Source organism: Poeciliopsis prolifica, unplaced genomic scaffold (genome assembly GCF_027474105.1).
Source record: "Poeciliopsis prolifica strain line A6 unplaced genomic scaffold, Auburn_PproV2 SCAFFOLD040, whole genome shotgun sequence".
NCBI classification, from domain to species: domain Eukaryota; kingdom Metazoa; phylum Chordata; class Actinopteri; order Cyprinodontiformes; family Poeciliidae; genus Poeciliopsis; species Poeciliopsis prolifica.
The window spans coordinates 4,252,846-4,266,955 of record NW_026562415.1 but is presented as its reverse complement, the minus strand read 5'-3'; the positions used below and the strand labels follow the sequence as shown (position 1 = coordinate 4,266,955).

The following is a 14,110-nucleotide window of genomic DNA, read 5'->3' as shown; positions in this document are numbered from 1 at the left end:
TTTCTCTGTCTTCTTTCAGTTTCACCAGTATTCCTTCGTTTCCATATGTTTTCTGTGAAAGCGAAAGTGTGACATCATGTTCAAGGGACCGGTGGGGGACGCATAACATTCCCCTGTATGATTTCACAATCGCCACTCTGCCTGGCAACACATCAGCACTGCTCAGGCCTCCTCTCCCTTGAAGATGAGATTAATTTCTTAAACTATTCCCACACATTCTCCGGCTTTGTTGTCGTTTCACCCTTCACGGTCGTAATCTTTAAAGAAATTGCAACGGGTCTGTCTGAGCAGCACGAGATGACCAGGCGAGGCCGCGCAGCGCACAAAAATGATAAATCTGGAGAGGAAGCGGAAGCAATGAAAGAGCATGAAGAATGACAGGGAGAGGGGAGAATTTAAATGAAGGGGACGGAGAGCTGGAGGAGGCGGTAGAGGAGATTCAAAGTTAAAGCGGGATGAATCGGAGGGCTGCAAACTGGGTGGAAAGTTCAAAGTTTGGGGGGCGCGTCACACCAAAACACGAAGTTGAGCCTTAAAACAGCTAAAGGTCTGCCGTAAATAAATCAAACACATTTTGACATACACATAAATTCCCCCAAATGAATGAGCGGACGCCTCGGATGGTTGGTGAGAGTTTATGAATGAGTGTGTGGAAAGAAAAGATGTGCAGGAGGAAAAGTCCTGAAACAGCTGGTGTGCACCATGTCAAACCTGAGTGGTGCTGCTAGCAGCGTGAGTCAACTTCCTAAGAAGAAACCAAGGGACAAATGTGTGTGTGTGTGTGGGTGTGGGTGTGGGTGCGTGTGTGTGTGTGTGATCATCCATTGCAGATTCACGCTGGAAGCTGTCAGATTAACTTGGCCCCAAACTGTTAGGCTGCTACATAACACAGGCAGCATAACAGAGTGTGGGGGAGACCATTAGATGGAGAAGGACTCATGTGTTTACACTTAGAGAAAGATTCACATGAATGATTTTAATGTGAAATGTCATAGAAGTGTTAAAACGCAGAGGGTTGGCCTTTCCGTAAATGTGACTTATGTTGCGAAATCCCTGCTCCTACTTTCTGACTTTAGAGAAACTCTGCCCAGCCTTTAAACTATACCAGCTTAATATGTGTGTTTATAGGAACTTTTAGCTATTTTTTTCTAAAGAGAGCACTTGTGAGGTCAGACACTAATGTTGGACGAAAAGGTCTGGCTCACATTTTATGCATTAATTCATGTCAAAGGTGTCCTGTTAGGTAAAATTCAGTAGTCTGTGTTGTTTAGTCTGTGTTAACTTAGTTCGTCCATGTCCTCGTGGACCTTGCTTAAAAAATAAAAATGAATATTTACATTCCAGTTTTATGAGCATGCATGGTCTTAAAATATGAATCTGATAAAAAAAAAAAAAGAGTAAGGAGCTGGTATGTACTCAAAGCAAAAACCCTTTGAAAACTGGGAACATTTAACCAAACAAAAAAAGACAAACATTTACAGCTACCGCTCCCTTCGTGACTTTGCGGGGGTTGATTATCCGAGCCACATGCTACCGTCTCTCCATTAACCCGGCTCCATCTAATTCAGGCTCAGCCTTGTACAAGGAGTCTGAAGAGCATGTGATTTCTAAATACTGTTGATGTTCAATGGTCATAATTGTATGACAGAAAAAAAATGTTAGCTCCAATGTCTTAATTTAGATAAAACGGCTTCCTAAAAGTTTTGACTATGCTTTTTGTCTTCCACCCAACTTTCCATTCATGCGGTCGAATAGAACCCAGCTTCTTTATTGACAACAATGGATAAAGAGTGTCAATGGACAACTGTCAAGAGAGCAGTCTTCATGGAGTGTTGGTTGGATCGTAATCAGAAATCAGACATGCAGAAAGTGTTTTGAAAAAGAGTATTTTATTGTCAAATTTATAAATGCATTTTGGTTTATGTGTTTTACATAAACGCCCTGCACTCCAGCAGTGTGCTGTTAGGATAAACAGTAAGTCAAAGATTTGGGTTTAGACATTTCAGCTGATTCTGAAAGAAACATTTTTCAGAGCTTTTAATAAGATTTTGATTTTAAAAAATACATTTTTTTTGTATTGCTCTCACTGTAAACCATAATAGTGATTAGAAAAAAATAGTTGAATTGCACGTGTTTGTGTAATCAGTCTATATATGATGATCACTTTTTAAATGGAACTGAAATAATTTTACTTTACAATTATATTCTGAAGTATTAAGATGCAGTCCTTTCTTTTGTGAATTGCACTAAGATTTTCCCTATAATCCCTCTGCTCCCGCATTAATGTTTCATTTAACAGTGCGATTCTGTTCATGACTTCTCCACTCGACTCTCATTTTCCGACACCAATCCATTTCATGCCTTCAAGGCCCAGTTAGACATTTACTCTTCCTTAAACCGATTTTCCTCCTCATCTATTTCTCTCTCGCCATCCGTCTCGCGTCCTTCGTCGCCCTTCCAGCCGCTTCATTTTTCCTCGAAGCCCAGCTGGATCAGCGTCTGCATCAGGGCCGACTCCTCCACAAACCTGGCGTCCACGTTTTCCTTCTCCTCGAAAGGGTTCAGAGCTGTTCAGGAGTTCAAGACGCGGAGGGAAGAAACAAAAAAAAAAAGAAAAACATCTTTACTTCCTGCTCCTAAAGCCTCTTTAAAGGCCTTTCCTGCAGGATGTAGAGGTGTACTCTACCTTGTGACTCGATATCAGAGAGCATTTTTGCCAGATAGGTTAGAGGAAGAAACTCGGGTCTGAAGCCAGGTTTGTCTCTCCCGGTAAATACAAATCCCTGCGGAGAAAGATTAAAAAATAATAATATAAAGACATTTTTTCATAAGATTCAAATTCAGACATATCAGCAGCACCTGAGAGAAGTCCCCGAAACCCGTCCTGCAGATAAAATTGGCTCCTGATATGTCACTAGTGTATATTTGAGACATTCTTTTTGTTCCATGTTACCTTATTCTTGCTGTGTTTCTCCAGCAGCGTCTTGACATAATCTCTGGAGATTGAGGCTGAGCTGACAGGATGATCCCACATATGGTAGATCCTTTGCTCCATAGGCTACACACACATACACAGAAAAACACTTTACATTTTAGGATGTGGCTCACGCTTCCTGCAGAAACGGAGGGAGAAAGAGAGATTCCCCGAAGTCTCTGAACAGCTGGCCCTTTCTCTTCCACCAAATGGAAAGCGGCGGCATTATCGAAGGGTGGACTGCTAATGAGGGGTTTTGGGGAATTTGTACTATTTTTAGGGGTCCAAAAAAAAGAGGCACAACAGTCATAAGTCACACAAAAAAGGGGAACTACAGTAGGATAATTATTTATTCTTCTTCAGTACACTAGCAAAAACTTTAACAAGAAGTTACTCAATCAACTCAAATGTATTCATTTTCAGCTTCTGCACTCTCAAAATTAGATTTTCTCTTCAAGTTATAGAACATTGTTTCACCAGATTTCATGTGAACTATTAGTTAAATATTGTACAACTGCCAACTTTATGTAACCAGTTGCTTTATTTATATTAACAGGGTTGTGGGGGGTTTTCTCTTACACAATAATTTTTTTTTCCTCTTTTGGTTAAAACTGTACTTTTCACAATACACACAAACAAGCAGGCAACATCACGAAAAGGCTACATATCACTATTACTGTATGTCATTTGGATTTTCAAAGTAAGCCTTCACCTATGGTTTTGAAGTTAGAACAGGTCTGTTTCTAAAGTGCGTTGTGTATTATTTTGTGTTTTGTTGTTCTGGTTTACATCAGCCGTTCACTCCAGTCAGTTTTGCCCGACTGCCTTTCCTGGTCCCCAAACAGCTGCTACTGATTATGCCATTAGTTCTCTAATGGCATAAAGCTTTTTGAGTTTAGGTCTAATTTGGCATCAGTTTGGTTGCCTTTGATCTACCTTGGTTCTTCTTCACCACCGTTATTTTGGCCTTTTGTCGGAGCGAAAACCCGCCTTGTTGTAAAAGAAAAGTTCATCAAAAGTTACAGGTTTTGTGATTTCAAATGATTCATTCATTCCTGTCATTCAGTTGCATTATTCTAGACAAAATTTAAGAAGAAAAGAAATACATCAATAATTGAACATCAGATTTCCAGAAAAGTCCTTCCCATGTTTTATAGAAGTTCCTCCAAACTAAAGTTTTCTGTTGTAAAGACCTTTTAGACTATGTCAGATAGCTCTCTAACATTTGCTAACCTTTCTTCTTTTTATAGTAGTCAGTTTAACCTTTTTTGAATAAATAAATACATTAGCTTAGCTATGGTTGAACACATTTGTATTGGACGTGTTGTATTAGCTGGCTGAGTTTCTCACAGTGCAAATCCTACTTTGCCTCAGTTGTGTGAGGCTCAGTCTGAGTTTCTGCTGCCCACCAAACTCACTCTACAAAAGTCTGACGGACGGGAAATGCACCAGAGATGCAAAACACTCGACATTCCTCTAATCACGTTGCGGATGAAACAAACACACGCATCGGAACACACGGACGTTACACAACAGTCTGAACCTCAGTCTCCAGAAAGCCTTTCTCACTCTGAACTCTTGGTGGTTACACAAATATTATGAGACATGCTTGAGGAAAATGAGATCAAAAATAACTCCAGACTCTTAGGTAATTGGAGTTAGTTTGGGAGAAGGAAACTCTCTCAACTTCCTCCATGTTAAACTGTCACACACACACTTTAATCTGAACATAAACTTATTAGGAATGATGATGAGTTAACTTTCTAAACCAATCAAGAATCTTAATGATTAATGTGGCCACACATCAGTACCTCAGGGAGTCTCTTAAGAACGCCGAACTTCAGTCGCTCGTTGGCTTCGCTGTTGTCCAAGTCTAAACAAAAAGGAAGAAATTTTAGGAATGAATTTGTTTTGAGTCCGTGGTCCCGTTGACAAACAAAATGGCTCAAATTAAACGGGTTAATGATTTAAAATCACCAAAATTTTAATCTGAACATGAAAACGCCCATGTCTAATGGAGGTAGCGCTGTTTTCTTTTCTACTGTCGATAAGTTCTGGGATAAATTATGTCTAAAGACGTTCCAGGACCACCTGAACGAAATCAAGTCTCGACTTTCTGAGCTGAATCGAAAAGTAAAGATGCAAAGTGCTGTTTATTTTTCACGTCGATGTAATTTGTCACCAGATTCGTTGCAATCCTGTTACTGTGGCAAACGTGGCAAGAATTGTTATCTGAGGGAAACCACTTCGGTTGGTCATACATAATTCAAATACTTAAATTATTAACTGTCTGGAAATCGGACGTCAATTATTTAAATGACATAAAGTAATGGAAACGCAGCCACCTATGACCCATCTAAAGACAACCCTGACAAGAGAGAACAAATAATAACTAATATTTCTGAATCTTCTCGCTGCAGAAATTTATCGCCATCTCAGAACCGCATTTCCTTCTCTTTTCCAACAAATCTGCAACGAGACTCTTTGTTTCATCTCCTTAAATTATGTGAAATGGGACCGGGGGGGGGGGGGAAATAAGTCAAACCAGTTTGAGGTCTGCGCCCGGCCTAAAGGAAGACCCGTCCTCTTGGGTTCTTCCTTGCAATTAGAAGTAGAAAGTTCACACCTGCGCAGCCAATTACCAAAAAGTAAACAGTGAATCCTATTGATGCACGGATATCTGATTAATCCCCGAGGAGCACTGAAGCAGAGACCCCGAAGTCTTCAAGTGATGCAGACGATGGATTTTGCAAGGACAATTGAAACGTAGTAGCTCTTTTTAAAATTTTCTTTACCGTATAGAACCTGTCTTAGAACTTGCAATGGGGGGAAAAAAAAAGGATGAGAAAGAAGTTACTGTCAGTCTTGAAAAGGTGACAAAGGTTTTTCCAAGGCTGTTTATTTTTTATTTTTTTGCACTACTTAACTAACAGCAACACTCGGCAGAACATAGTGGGAGTTGAATGGGAAATGCTCGATTTTTGGGAAAGTCTGCTGCTTCTCAGTGTTTATCTGTCATAAAATTCTGTGTACTCTTCAAGCTGTTGCTTCACCAGCTGGTAGGCATCAAAGTTTGGCAAAAGAAAACGGATGAAGACTGACACAGGCCGGTCGGATGGACTCACAAATATAATTTAACTCAAGTTAAAGTTCTGGATCAGGTTGGTGACCTGCTTTTGTGGTCATTTGCTTAGTCGGGTCTCTTGGTTTTCAGGGGAAACTGAGAAAGTAGAATAAGCCACGTGGCTGTGGTTGACCACAGCATGCTGACAGGTGTTTAGAGCGTCAACAAGAGAAAAACCTGTCGATGTGAAATTTGTGTCAAACAGAAGACATGAAACAGGGCTCAGATTTAAAACGTCAAACTTGATCTCCTGGACATTAATTCACATTGCATCTTTTTTTTTTCTTTTTTGCTAAAATCAAAATAAAATACCTGCTTGTATTGTATATGTTATATTTGGTCTTCATTCACATAGAGATGGGGAAACATTTTCAGTATAAGTTTTAGAAAACCGACAAATTGAGTGAAACAGAAATATCTCAGCAACGCCTGTGAATTTTCTTTATACTGAGGTCAAATGACAAGACGACCTCTGATGCCGTGCATCAGAAATGAAGAGACCTTAGACATTTCAAAGCCTGTACAAATCTGCACGCTGTTAAGTATCTCAACATCATTCTGAAAGAAGAGTTCCCCATTGGAGAATGACAATATCTCCTCCAAAATGGCCGTTTTTGGCTTCTGATGAAAAGATGATGCCATTATCATCACCTGAAGCTCCTTCTAGTTGTTCTAAAGAAAACCTTCAGTGTTGTGACAGTAAAGTGATGCTGTGTCTTCTGCAAACTGTAGTTGCGTAACCAAAGTCAAGCCCCTGCAATCAATAAATGCTGTCCTGAATTACATACCAAGACCACAAACCACTAGTGCGACACCTTCTGCAGAATAAGTCAATGCCCTTCTCAGACGATGCGACGCATTCACTCAACCGTAGCCTGACAACAGATACAGCTCTGCAGCTTCTCTCCTTCTCTTCCACAATGGCCTCCGTCACTGAAACGCCGTTTTCCTTCTCAAACGCCAACGGCTCCACCTCTGTAGCATCTCTGTTGACCGACAGCGATCCGTCGTACGTTGTCGCCGGCGTGATTGCTGTGCTCAGCTGCCTTGTGGGAATCCCGACCAACATCCTCATGATCGTGAAGCTCAGCAGGCATCTGCGAGGCTCCTCCATGACGAAGCGCCTCATCTTCAACCTGGCTCTGTCGGACCTCCTCTCGCTGTTCTGCCTGGTGATCGCCGGGGCCATCTTTGCCACCGGGCCCCATTTGGCGCACGGGTTGTGCCAACTTTTCTTTTTCGTCATCTTGTTCTGCATAACCTCCAGCTCCAACATCCTGCTGCTGATAAGCGTTCAACGTTACTACCAGGTACGCAACACAAAAAATCTTTCTCCTTGTAGGAAAACGGACAACAGGCTGAACATTTTTAGCGGTGCTACTGCAAAACTGCAAGAAATAATTACTTGGAAAAAATAAGGGTAACCACACTGCTTGTACTTCTACTTCAGAAACATTCATTTCTGACAAATATCAGTTTTGCCAATACTACTTTGTCTGCTTTCAAATCAGAAACGCGTGGTTTTATTTCATGTTGATCACTAGTCACCAGCAAAACTATGTAAAGTAACTAGTTACTGAAATACAGAGTTTCATAAATGGGTAGTAAGGAAGTGATAAATTCTTGCAATATCTAATGGATAAGGAAGTTGGAAAGAAATAAGTAATAACAGTTGCAAGAAAATGAGGAGCATTAAGTAACATAAATGCACGGTGACTATTGTGTGGTAAGTGGATATCTAAAGCTATTTTCCGCTTCCCAGATTCTTCATCATGCCAAGTGGAAAAAAGTGACCCGCGCATGGCAGCGGGTTTTGCTCTCCAGTGTGTGGGTCCTCGGGGCCCTGCTGCCTCTCCCTCTTGTGCTTTCACTGACGGACAAGACGAGCAGAGACGCCGCACCCGGCAAGACGAAGACGTCCTGCCGGGAGAAAATGATCGAACCGCATGCCGAGGTGGTCCACGTCGCTATAGTGACATCTGCTCAACTCGTGGTGTTGGTGTTTTACGTCAAGCTCGTGAGAGGCGTCAGGAAGGTTCAGATGTCTGACAAGAAAAAGCAAAAGATCAACAGGCTGTTCACTCGGATCCTCGCCGTCTCTCTAATAGACTTTTTGCCTCTGTTTGCGCGCCTGGTGGCCATCGCCTCCCATTTTACGCCCTCAGAAACGTTGACCGACATCAGCAGGAATCTGACGCCTGTCGAGTATTTGTACTTTTTAAACCACTGTCTGAACCCCCTGCTGTATTTCTTTGCATCTCGGCATCAGCTGAGAGACAGAGAGAAGAAGAGAAAGCTCTTTCTCATGGCTCTTAATGACAGTTCTTAACAACTAACCTTTACACATTTTTAATTTATAGAGGTATTAACACTGTTACAAAAACATCCCACATAAACAATGACTTTGGTGTGGATTTATCTACCATTTCTTTCTGTAAAGACATGTTTTGCTATTAAAATGTTTGAAGGCTGGACAAGCATTCTGCATTTTCTCTATTTGCTTATTCCGCGGGTTTTCCAAAGATATCAAATCCCAGAAATAGTTGGAACATTTACTTTAAAGTCCCCCTTGCCAGCACCCTAATTGTGAGTTCCCTTCATTTATTCTCCGTTGGAATCAAATCCTTGCTGGGTCGTTCTGAAATGAGACTTTCAGTGGAAAAAAGAAGTTGGTAAAATTAAATCTTTACACTTAAATCTACTGAGTTTTTTCTTGTTCTTTCCTTTCCACTATCGCCATGAACTTGAACGGCGTAAAAGATTGCTCCAAAGTCAGAGACTCGATCAGTTTGGCTTCCATGAGATGGAAAGTTTTACTGAGCCGCGAACTTGATTGCGTCATGTCAGAACTTTGGTGTCACCAACGTGCGATTTGTTATGCAGCTCAGTCTGACACTGAGCGAATGAATTCGACATTAAAAGAAACACGTTTCTGACAGCACGGAGGATGTTTGCAAATGGAAATCCTTGAAAGAAGCCGACTTCAAAACTGTTCAGAGTACCGTAGGCGATCTACTTCCAAGCCCGCCCCTTAAAAAATGCGTATTTATGCACAAACCTGTCATGAGACGAGACACAAAGGTTTCAGTGAGCTGCAGGAAACCGTGGTCAATGTACTGTAGAAAGGTTTGATGAGGTAGGCAACGAACAGCGAACACAGCAAACAGGGTGTGATAGCCTGGAGAAACAAACCGATGAAATGAGAAAACAATGAAGGGGGGAGAGACAGAGTAAAGCTGACGTCGTGGAACGCGTTTCATGCAATGTATTGCAGGCCGACATTTGTGAAACGGCACCTTGGAGCCCTCACTTTTAAAATTAAAGTTTTACTCCTGAGTGGGAGGGAAAAAAATAAATAAAAAAAATGAAAGAATTATGTAGCAAACAACTGCAAACACTGTGAAATTAATTCAAATGAATGAAAATGCATTCGTGTTCTCCCAGAGCTTCGTCAGCGTGTTCTGCTAATGCACAGTTCTGATGCTGGGAGACGCGTGTTTTTTTTCTCTGTGGTTCACACAAGAAACGGGGATTAGAAGGACAAGTGGAGCCGTGATCTGGACTGTACCGGGTGGGAGAGGCAGGCAGAGACTCCGGGCGGACTCCAGGATCCGAACTATGAAGTGAAATACGGCCCACTCCGCCGGGCCGCCTTTCGTCGCCCTGGACACCAGATGGCAAATGGGGGGGGGGAAAGAAAGAATTGAGAGGATTATGCAACTTTCACACATGGAAACACAGCATTGCTATTGGAGTCTGTTAAAGTTTTCAAAAGAGGAAGTTGGACTACTTACAAGCACAATGCATGAGGGCCAAGTTTGTACTTCAGCCAGGCTGATTCCAGCATGTGTCTGATGAGCTCCAGCTAAAAACAAATACACACACACACACACACACACACACACACGCAGTTAGGGGTTTGAGAAAGACATGCTCCATTAGATCCCAATAAAATGTTGCCCCTCAGACAAAATCAGTCACCTGGAAACTGTACAAAACGCAATCATTTTGAACGGACGCCTGAAGACACGCGACTCGCACGTTTACCTGCTGCAACGATTGTAGATTCACAGTGCTGTCAAAATGTACACACAGCCCTTCTTCCCAAAGACCACTTGCTTTTTGGCGGTCTTCTCACAACATTACAGTAGACGAGGAAAACTTGACTGAACTGGCTGTCGCACCTTTTGGTAGCAACAACTTTGTTTTCAGACGGGTATTATTCATATCATTTCTTGGCTTTTCTGGTCTTGAAGCATCAAACTTTGGGGTGGCGTTGAACTCAACAGTCCAGTTTTAATAGCTTTCATCCCTTCATAAAGGGTATTTGTGTTTTCTCAGGTTACTTTTGAAAGCGTCGCACCATGTGAGCTCGTCTGTCTCCCGAACAATAACAGGAAGACAGTCTGCCTCATCCACATCCTGAACGCCAGTGGGAAACCTGTTCCCATTGCCAGCAGCAACGTCCTCCTGTGACCTTAGGGTGGAAGCTTCAATTAGCTGCTCTTATGTAACAGATAAGCTCCAAAATACCTTTCTCTGGGCCCATTTCCTTCTTTTCACACCTTTCTCCCCAATTCCCCCTCGGAAGTTGACGTTTTTCTAAAAAAACATCATGAAACGTGAACTCACAGCGAGATATCAAGTGCTTGAGCAAATTACGAAAAAAAGAAAAATCTCTATGTATGTTTTAAACTGCAATACTTATTTCTTATTTGGAACTAACGACTTCTTTAATTATTCAGAGTAAAGGTGTTTTTGCAGCAGCATTATGCACATGTATTGGCAACCTTGATAGAAGTTAAAGTACTCTGGTAAAAGTTAACCTTTTCTCAGAGAAGCAAGCTTTTCCACTGCTTTCCTTCGTATTTCCGTCCCGCTTAGTGTACATGGAGGAAAAGTGCAGCTGTGTAATACGTTTGTCACACTTCCACCTGCTGTAAACTTTGATAAATTGTGAGCCGATAGTTGATTTCCACACTGTAACGTTGAGTAGCAATGGCAGTTTTGTGGTATAAATTAAAATTTCATTGCTTTTATTTATTTATTTATCTTCTTTTTTTTTAAAAAAAGCAATTTTTTTCAAACTTTTACTTGGAGCTCTTACTTGCACACATCTAACCCACATGAACTACTTCTTTTTTTTGTTCTTGTTTCTTGGCTTTTATTATACTCTCCATTTATAATTATTTATAGTAGATAGAAAAAACTAACCTAAATGATCACAAATATCAGTTTTCTTAGAAATATCTTCAGTTCAGTTTGTTTCGTTGTTGTTTTGGCACAAATGGTGACTCGGTTTGAGACGATGCTTCTTCTGTATGAGTTTAATATCATTTGCACATCTTTACCCAAGGTACCAAATCAGTGTGGATGATGCTGCGATGATGACGCGTGCCGGCATCGATCGCAGGCAAACTCTAAAACAATAAGGGGAAAAACCTCCCCAGCAGTCGCAGCCTCACTATGAATAAATCCGATTTGACTCGGTAATGAATTAAAATCTATACGAAGCAGTTTGTCTTAAACGGTAAACAGTGGCGACCTCCTGCATCAAAATGCACTAACCTTCGCTGCGGAACAAATTGTCATTCGCCGAAGCCGGGACACCGCGGCCGGTCTCTTTTTAATTGCGTCGCTGTAAAATATGTGTGCAATTTATACTCTGCAATTAGCAGGTTATTCTCTTTCTGAGCTGTTTGTTGCATCTGGGGCGGGGAAATAATAAATATCGGTGACAATAATGCAGACTGGAGCCGTAATCTATCAGATCTGAAACTTCTCTGGGTCTTAAAAGCTGTAATATATTTCCCCCTTGTGTCGATGCAGCCATTAGTCTAAATAAGCACCAGCAAGAAAGAAAGGGAGCCATGTTCTTCATTTGTAGAGGAGTACCTCTGTTTTTTTGTTGTTGTTTTTTTTTAAGCATGACTCAGGCAGAACAAGTCCCAAAGTTTGTCAAATGTGCTAAAAATAAAGTGACCCCAAAAGGCTGTTTCTCTTTGAATAAGTCTCTCTCCATCTCTCTTCCACTCCGCTGGATAAACCCAGTAATCGCCTCGTGTGTCTGAGCCGGAGCGGGGCCAAAAGCGATTACACAGGTACCTATTTTTGTTCCGTTCAGCAGGATGTCGAAGGCGCGGGGTTAAAAAATCCATGAGCCCTGTCGCAGCAAAGGGAGGATTTCTTCTTCCTCCTCTCTGTTCCTATTTTACCCCTGCAAGACTCAAAACCTGGCTCATTCTGCTTTCTATTCAATCCGAGCCTTACCCTTGGCCTGATTTATACCGCCGCATTGATATATGCCGTATGTCTACTTTCAGCACCTCAAAACCATGGAGGGATTTACCTCGGTGGAATATTAAAACCTGACTTTACAGAACCAACAGTCCCGGTGAGACGCAGGACAAAGGGTTGGCGTCTCCTCTTCCTTGGTTATGCAAATGAAAGCATCTCTTGTGTTCAATCCATCAACATAAAAAAAAAAAGCAAAAAAAAAAAAAAAACTTAAAGAGAAGTGCATTTTGTATGGTGTCAAAAGCCTTCCATTTATTCATTTGTTTTAAATGTAAACCATTTAAGAGTCCTGAGATAAATCCTCTTAATAGCTGTTTGCACCGTTACAAATTGCCTTCCACTGAATGTGTGTTGACTCTAAGCTCTCTGATGTTGACTTTAGCAGCTTTGAAGAAACCGCCGCCTCAGAAAATATGCAAATTAAAGCCAAATGTAGAAACCCTGACAGGAAGGTGCCTTGAAAACTCGCAGGTTCCTCCTCCGCCTTTTCGAGGCTTCATTTATCAGCCGCGGCTCAGCCAACATCGCGGCATCAAAAGACTGGCAATGTCTGAGATACACTGAGGGACTGACTGGAGGACTATCCCGCGGTTCCCGCGTCACTCTGCAAACCAACTTGGTTCACACCTTTCACATGGCGGCTCAAGAAATCACAACTTTCCGTCTCCTGTGACCATTTCTATTATGTTTGATCTGTGTTTCATTTCCATGTTTCTTCTGTCATATTTTAAATTGGCTTCTCTTATTTCAGACTTCTGCCGTCAGTCAGTGAACGCTCTTGCGTGAACACATCGATGTATCAACGTGTTCACAATAGATCGATCGTGAACACGTCGTTGTATCGCGTGCTCTATAAAACTTGTCCACTTCCTCATCAATTAAGCAAAACAAAATGTAACACTAGGAAAGCATTACATTTTCTAATGCGTCTCAATTTTTTTTTCATAAACTGTGCACCATAGATACAATTTTTTTAGAGATATCCATTGTAGACATTAGAAGTCCACTCCCCATCGCTGAACATACAAAGGACAGTACATCATAGGAGACACATAGAACAAGCAACCAGGTGCACACACACTCAACACTAAAAGTTATTTGAAAGGTAGATTCTTTTCAAACTGCAGGAAAACATGTAAACACTGTGCAAAAAGTTTGTAGCTCTTAAAGCTCCTAACCCGGATTTAAAAATGCTAACAACTGTCCCACCATGCAGCCCACCTATATATACCCCTAATGATAATCCTGTGCTGTGTCCACACATAATGAACATTTATTGAGTTCAGCACATGTGAAAAAACTCTGACAATATTTTTGAACCAACGAAAATGATTCCTGAAGAGTTGTAAGCTAAAAAAAAAAAAAAAAAAAAAAAAGAAAGTGTTGTGGTGCAGTAGATGAAGGGTGGATGATTTAACTTTAAAGCTGAACTCATCTTTAAGCACACTCTGCACAACTCCGCTTCATGGTCAGGTGCAAGAACTGAGAGGAAAATGGGATAAAGAGGCATTTTCCTCAAAAACTTCAAGAACAAAATAACTTTTCAAGATTGCAGGAATGTCCGTCTCACTGCATGCTGAATGTAAAAAAAAAAGACATATTTATGTAAAATTACATTGTACTTTATTTCCCAAATACCATCGTCTGAGTCCACAGATGCTAGTAGCAGTTTGTATTTCATGTCCTTGTAAGCTTATCCTAAAAATAGAACTTAA

General features: G+C 41.2%; 2 protein-coding genes across 3 annotated transcripts in view; one reads left to right on the top strand and one right to left on the bottom strand.

Moving 5' to 3' along the window:
* Window positions 1-1,870: 1,870 nt before the first annotated feature.
* gsap (gamma-secretase activating protein) overlaps window positions 1,871-14,110 on the bottom strand; it is a 32,288-nt gene continuing 20,048 nt past the window's right edge. The window contains exons 26-32 of one of the 2 annotated variants that reach the window (XM_055054810.1): window positions 9,893-9,963; window positions 9,667-9,761; window positions 9,157-9,276; window positions 4,786-4,847; window positions 2,954-3,058; window positions 2,687-2,783; window positions 1,871-2,567 (exon numbers count right to left, since the gene is read on the bottom strand). In XM_055054810.1, coding sequence (XP_054910785.1) covers window positions 2,467-2,567; window positions 2,687-2,783; window positions 2,954-3,058; window positions 4,786-4,847; window positions 9,157-9,276; window positions 9,667-9,761; window positions 9,893-9,963 — 651 coding nt within the window. In that variant the 3' untranslated portion in view covers window positions 1,871-2,466. The remainder of the gene's footprint in view (window positions 2,568-2,686; window positions 2,784-2,953; window positions 3,059-4,785; window positions 4,848-9,156; window positions 9,277-9,666; window positions 9,762-9,892; window positions 9,964-14,110) is intronic. The other variant, XR_008607652.1, reaches the window with a different exon arrangement.
* On the top strand, window positions 7,019-8,683 carry LOC129375607 (C-X-C chemokine receptor type 5-like). Its single transcript, XM_055054821.1, has 2 exons — window positions 7,019-7,408; window positions 7,861-8,683. Exons 1-2 carry the CDS (start codon window positions 7,019-7,021, stop codon window positions 8,425-8,427), a joined length of 957 nt encoding a protein of 318 aa, XP_054910796.1. The 3' UTR covers window positions 8,428-8,683.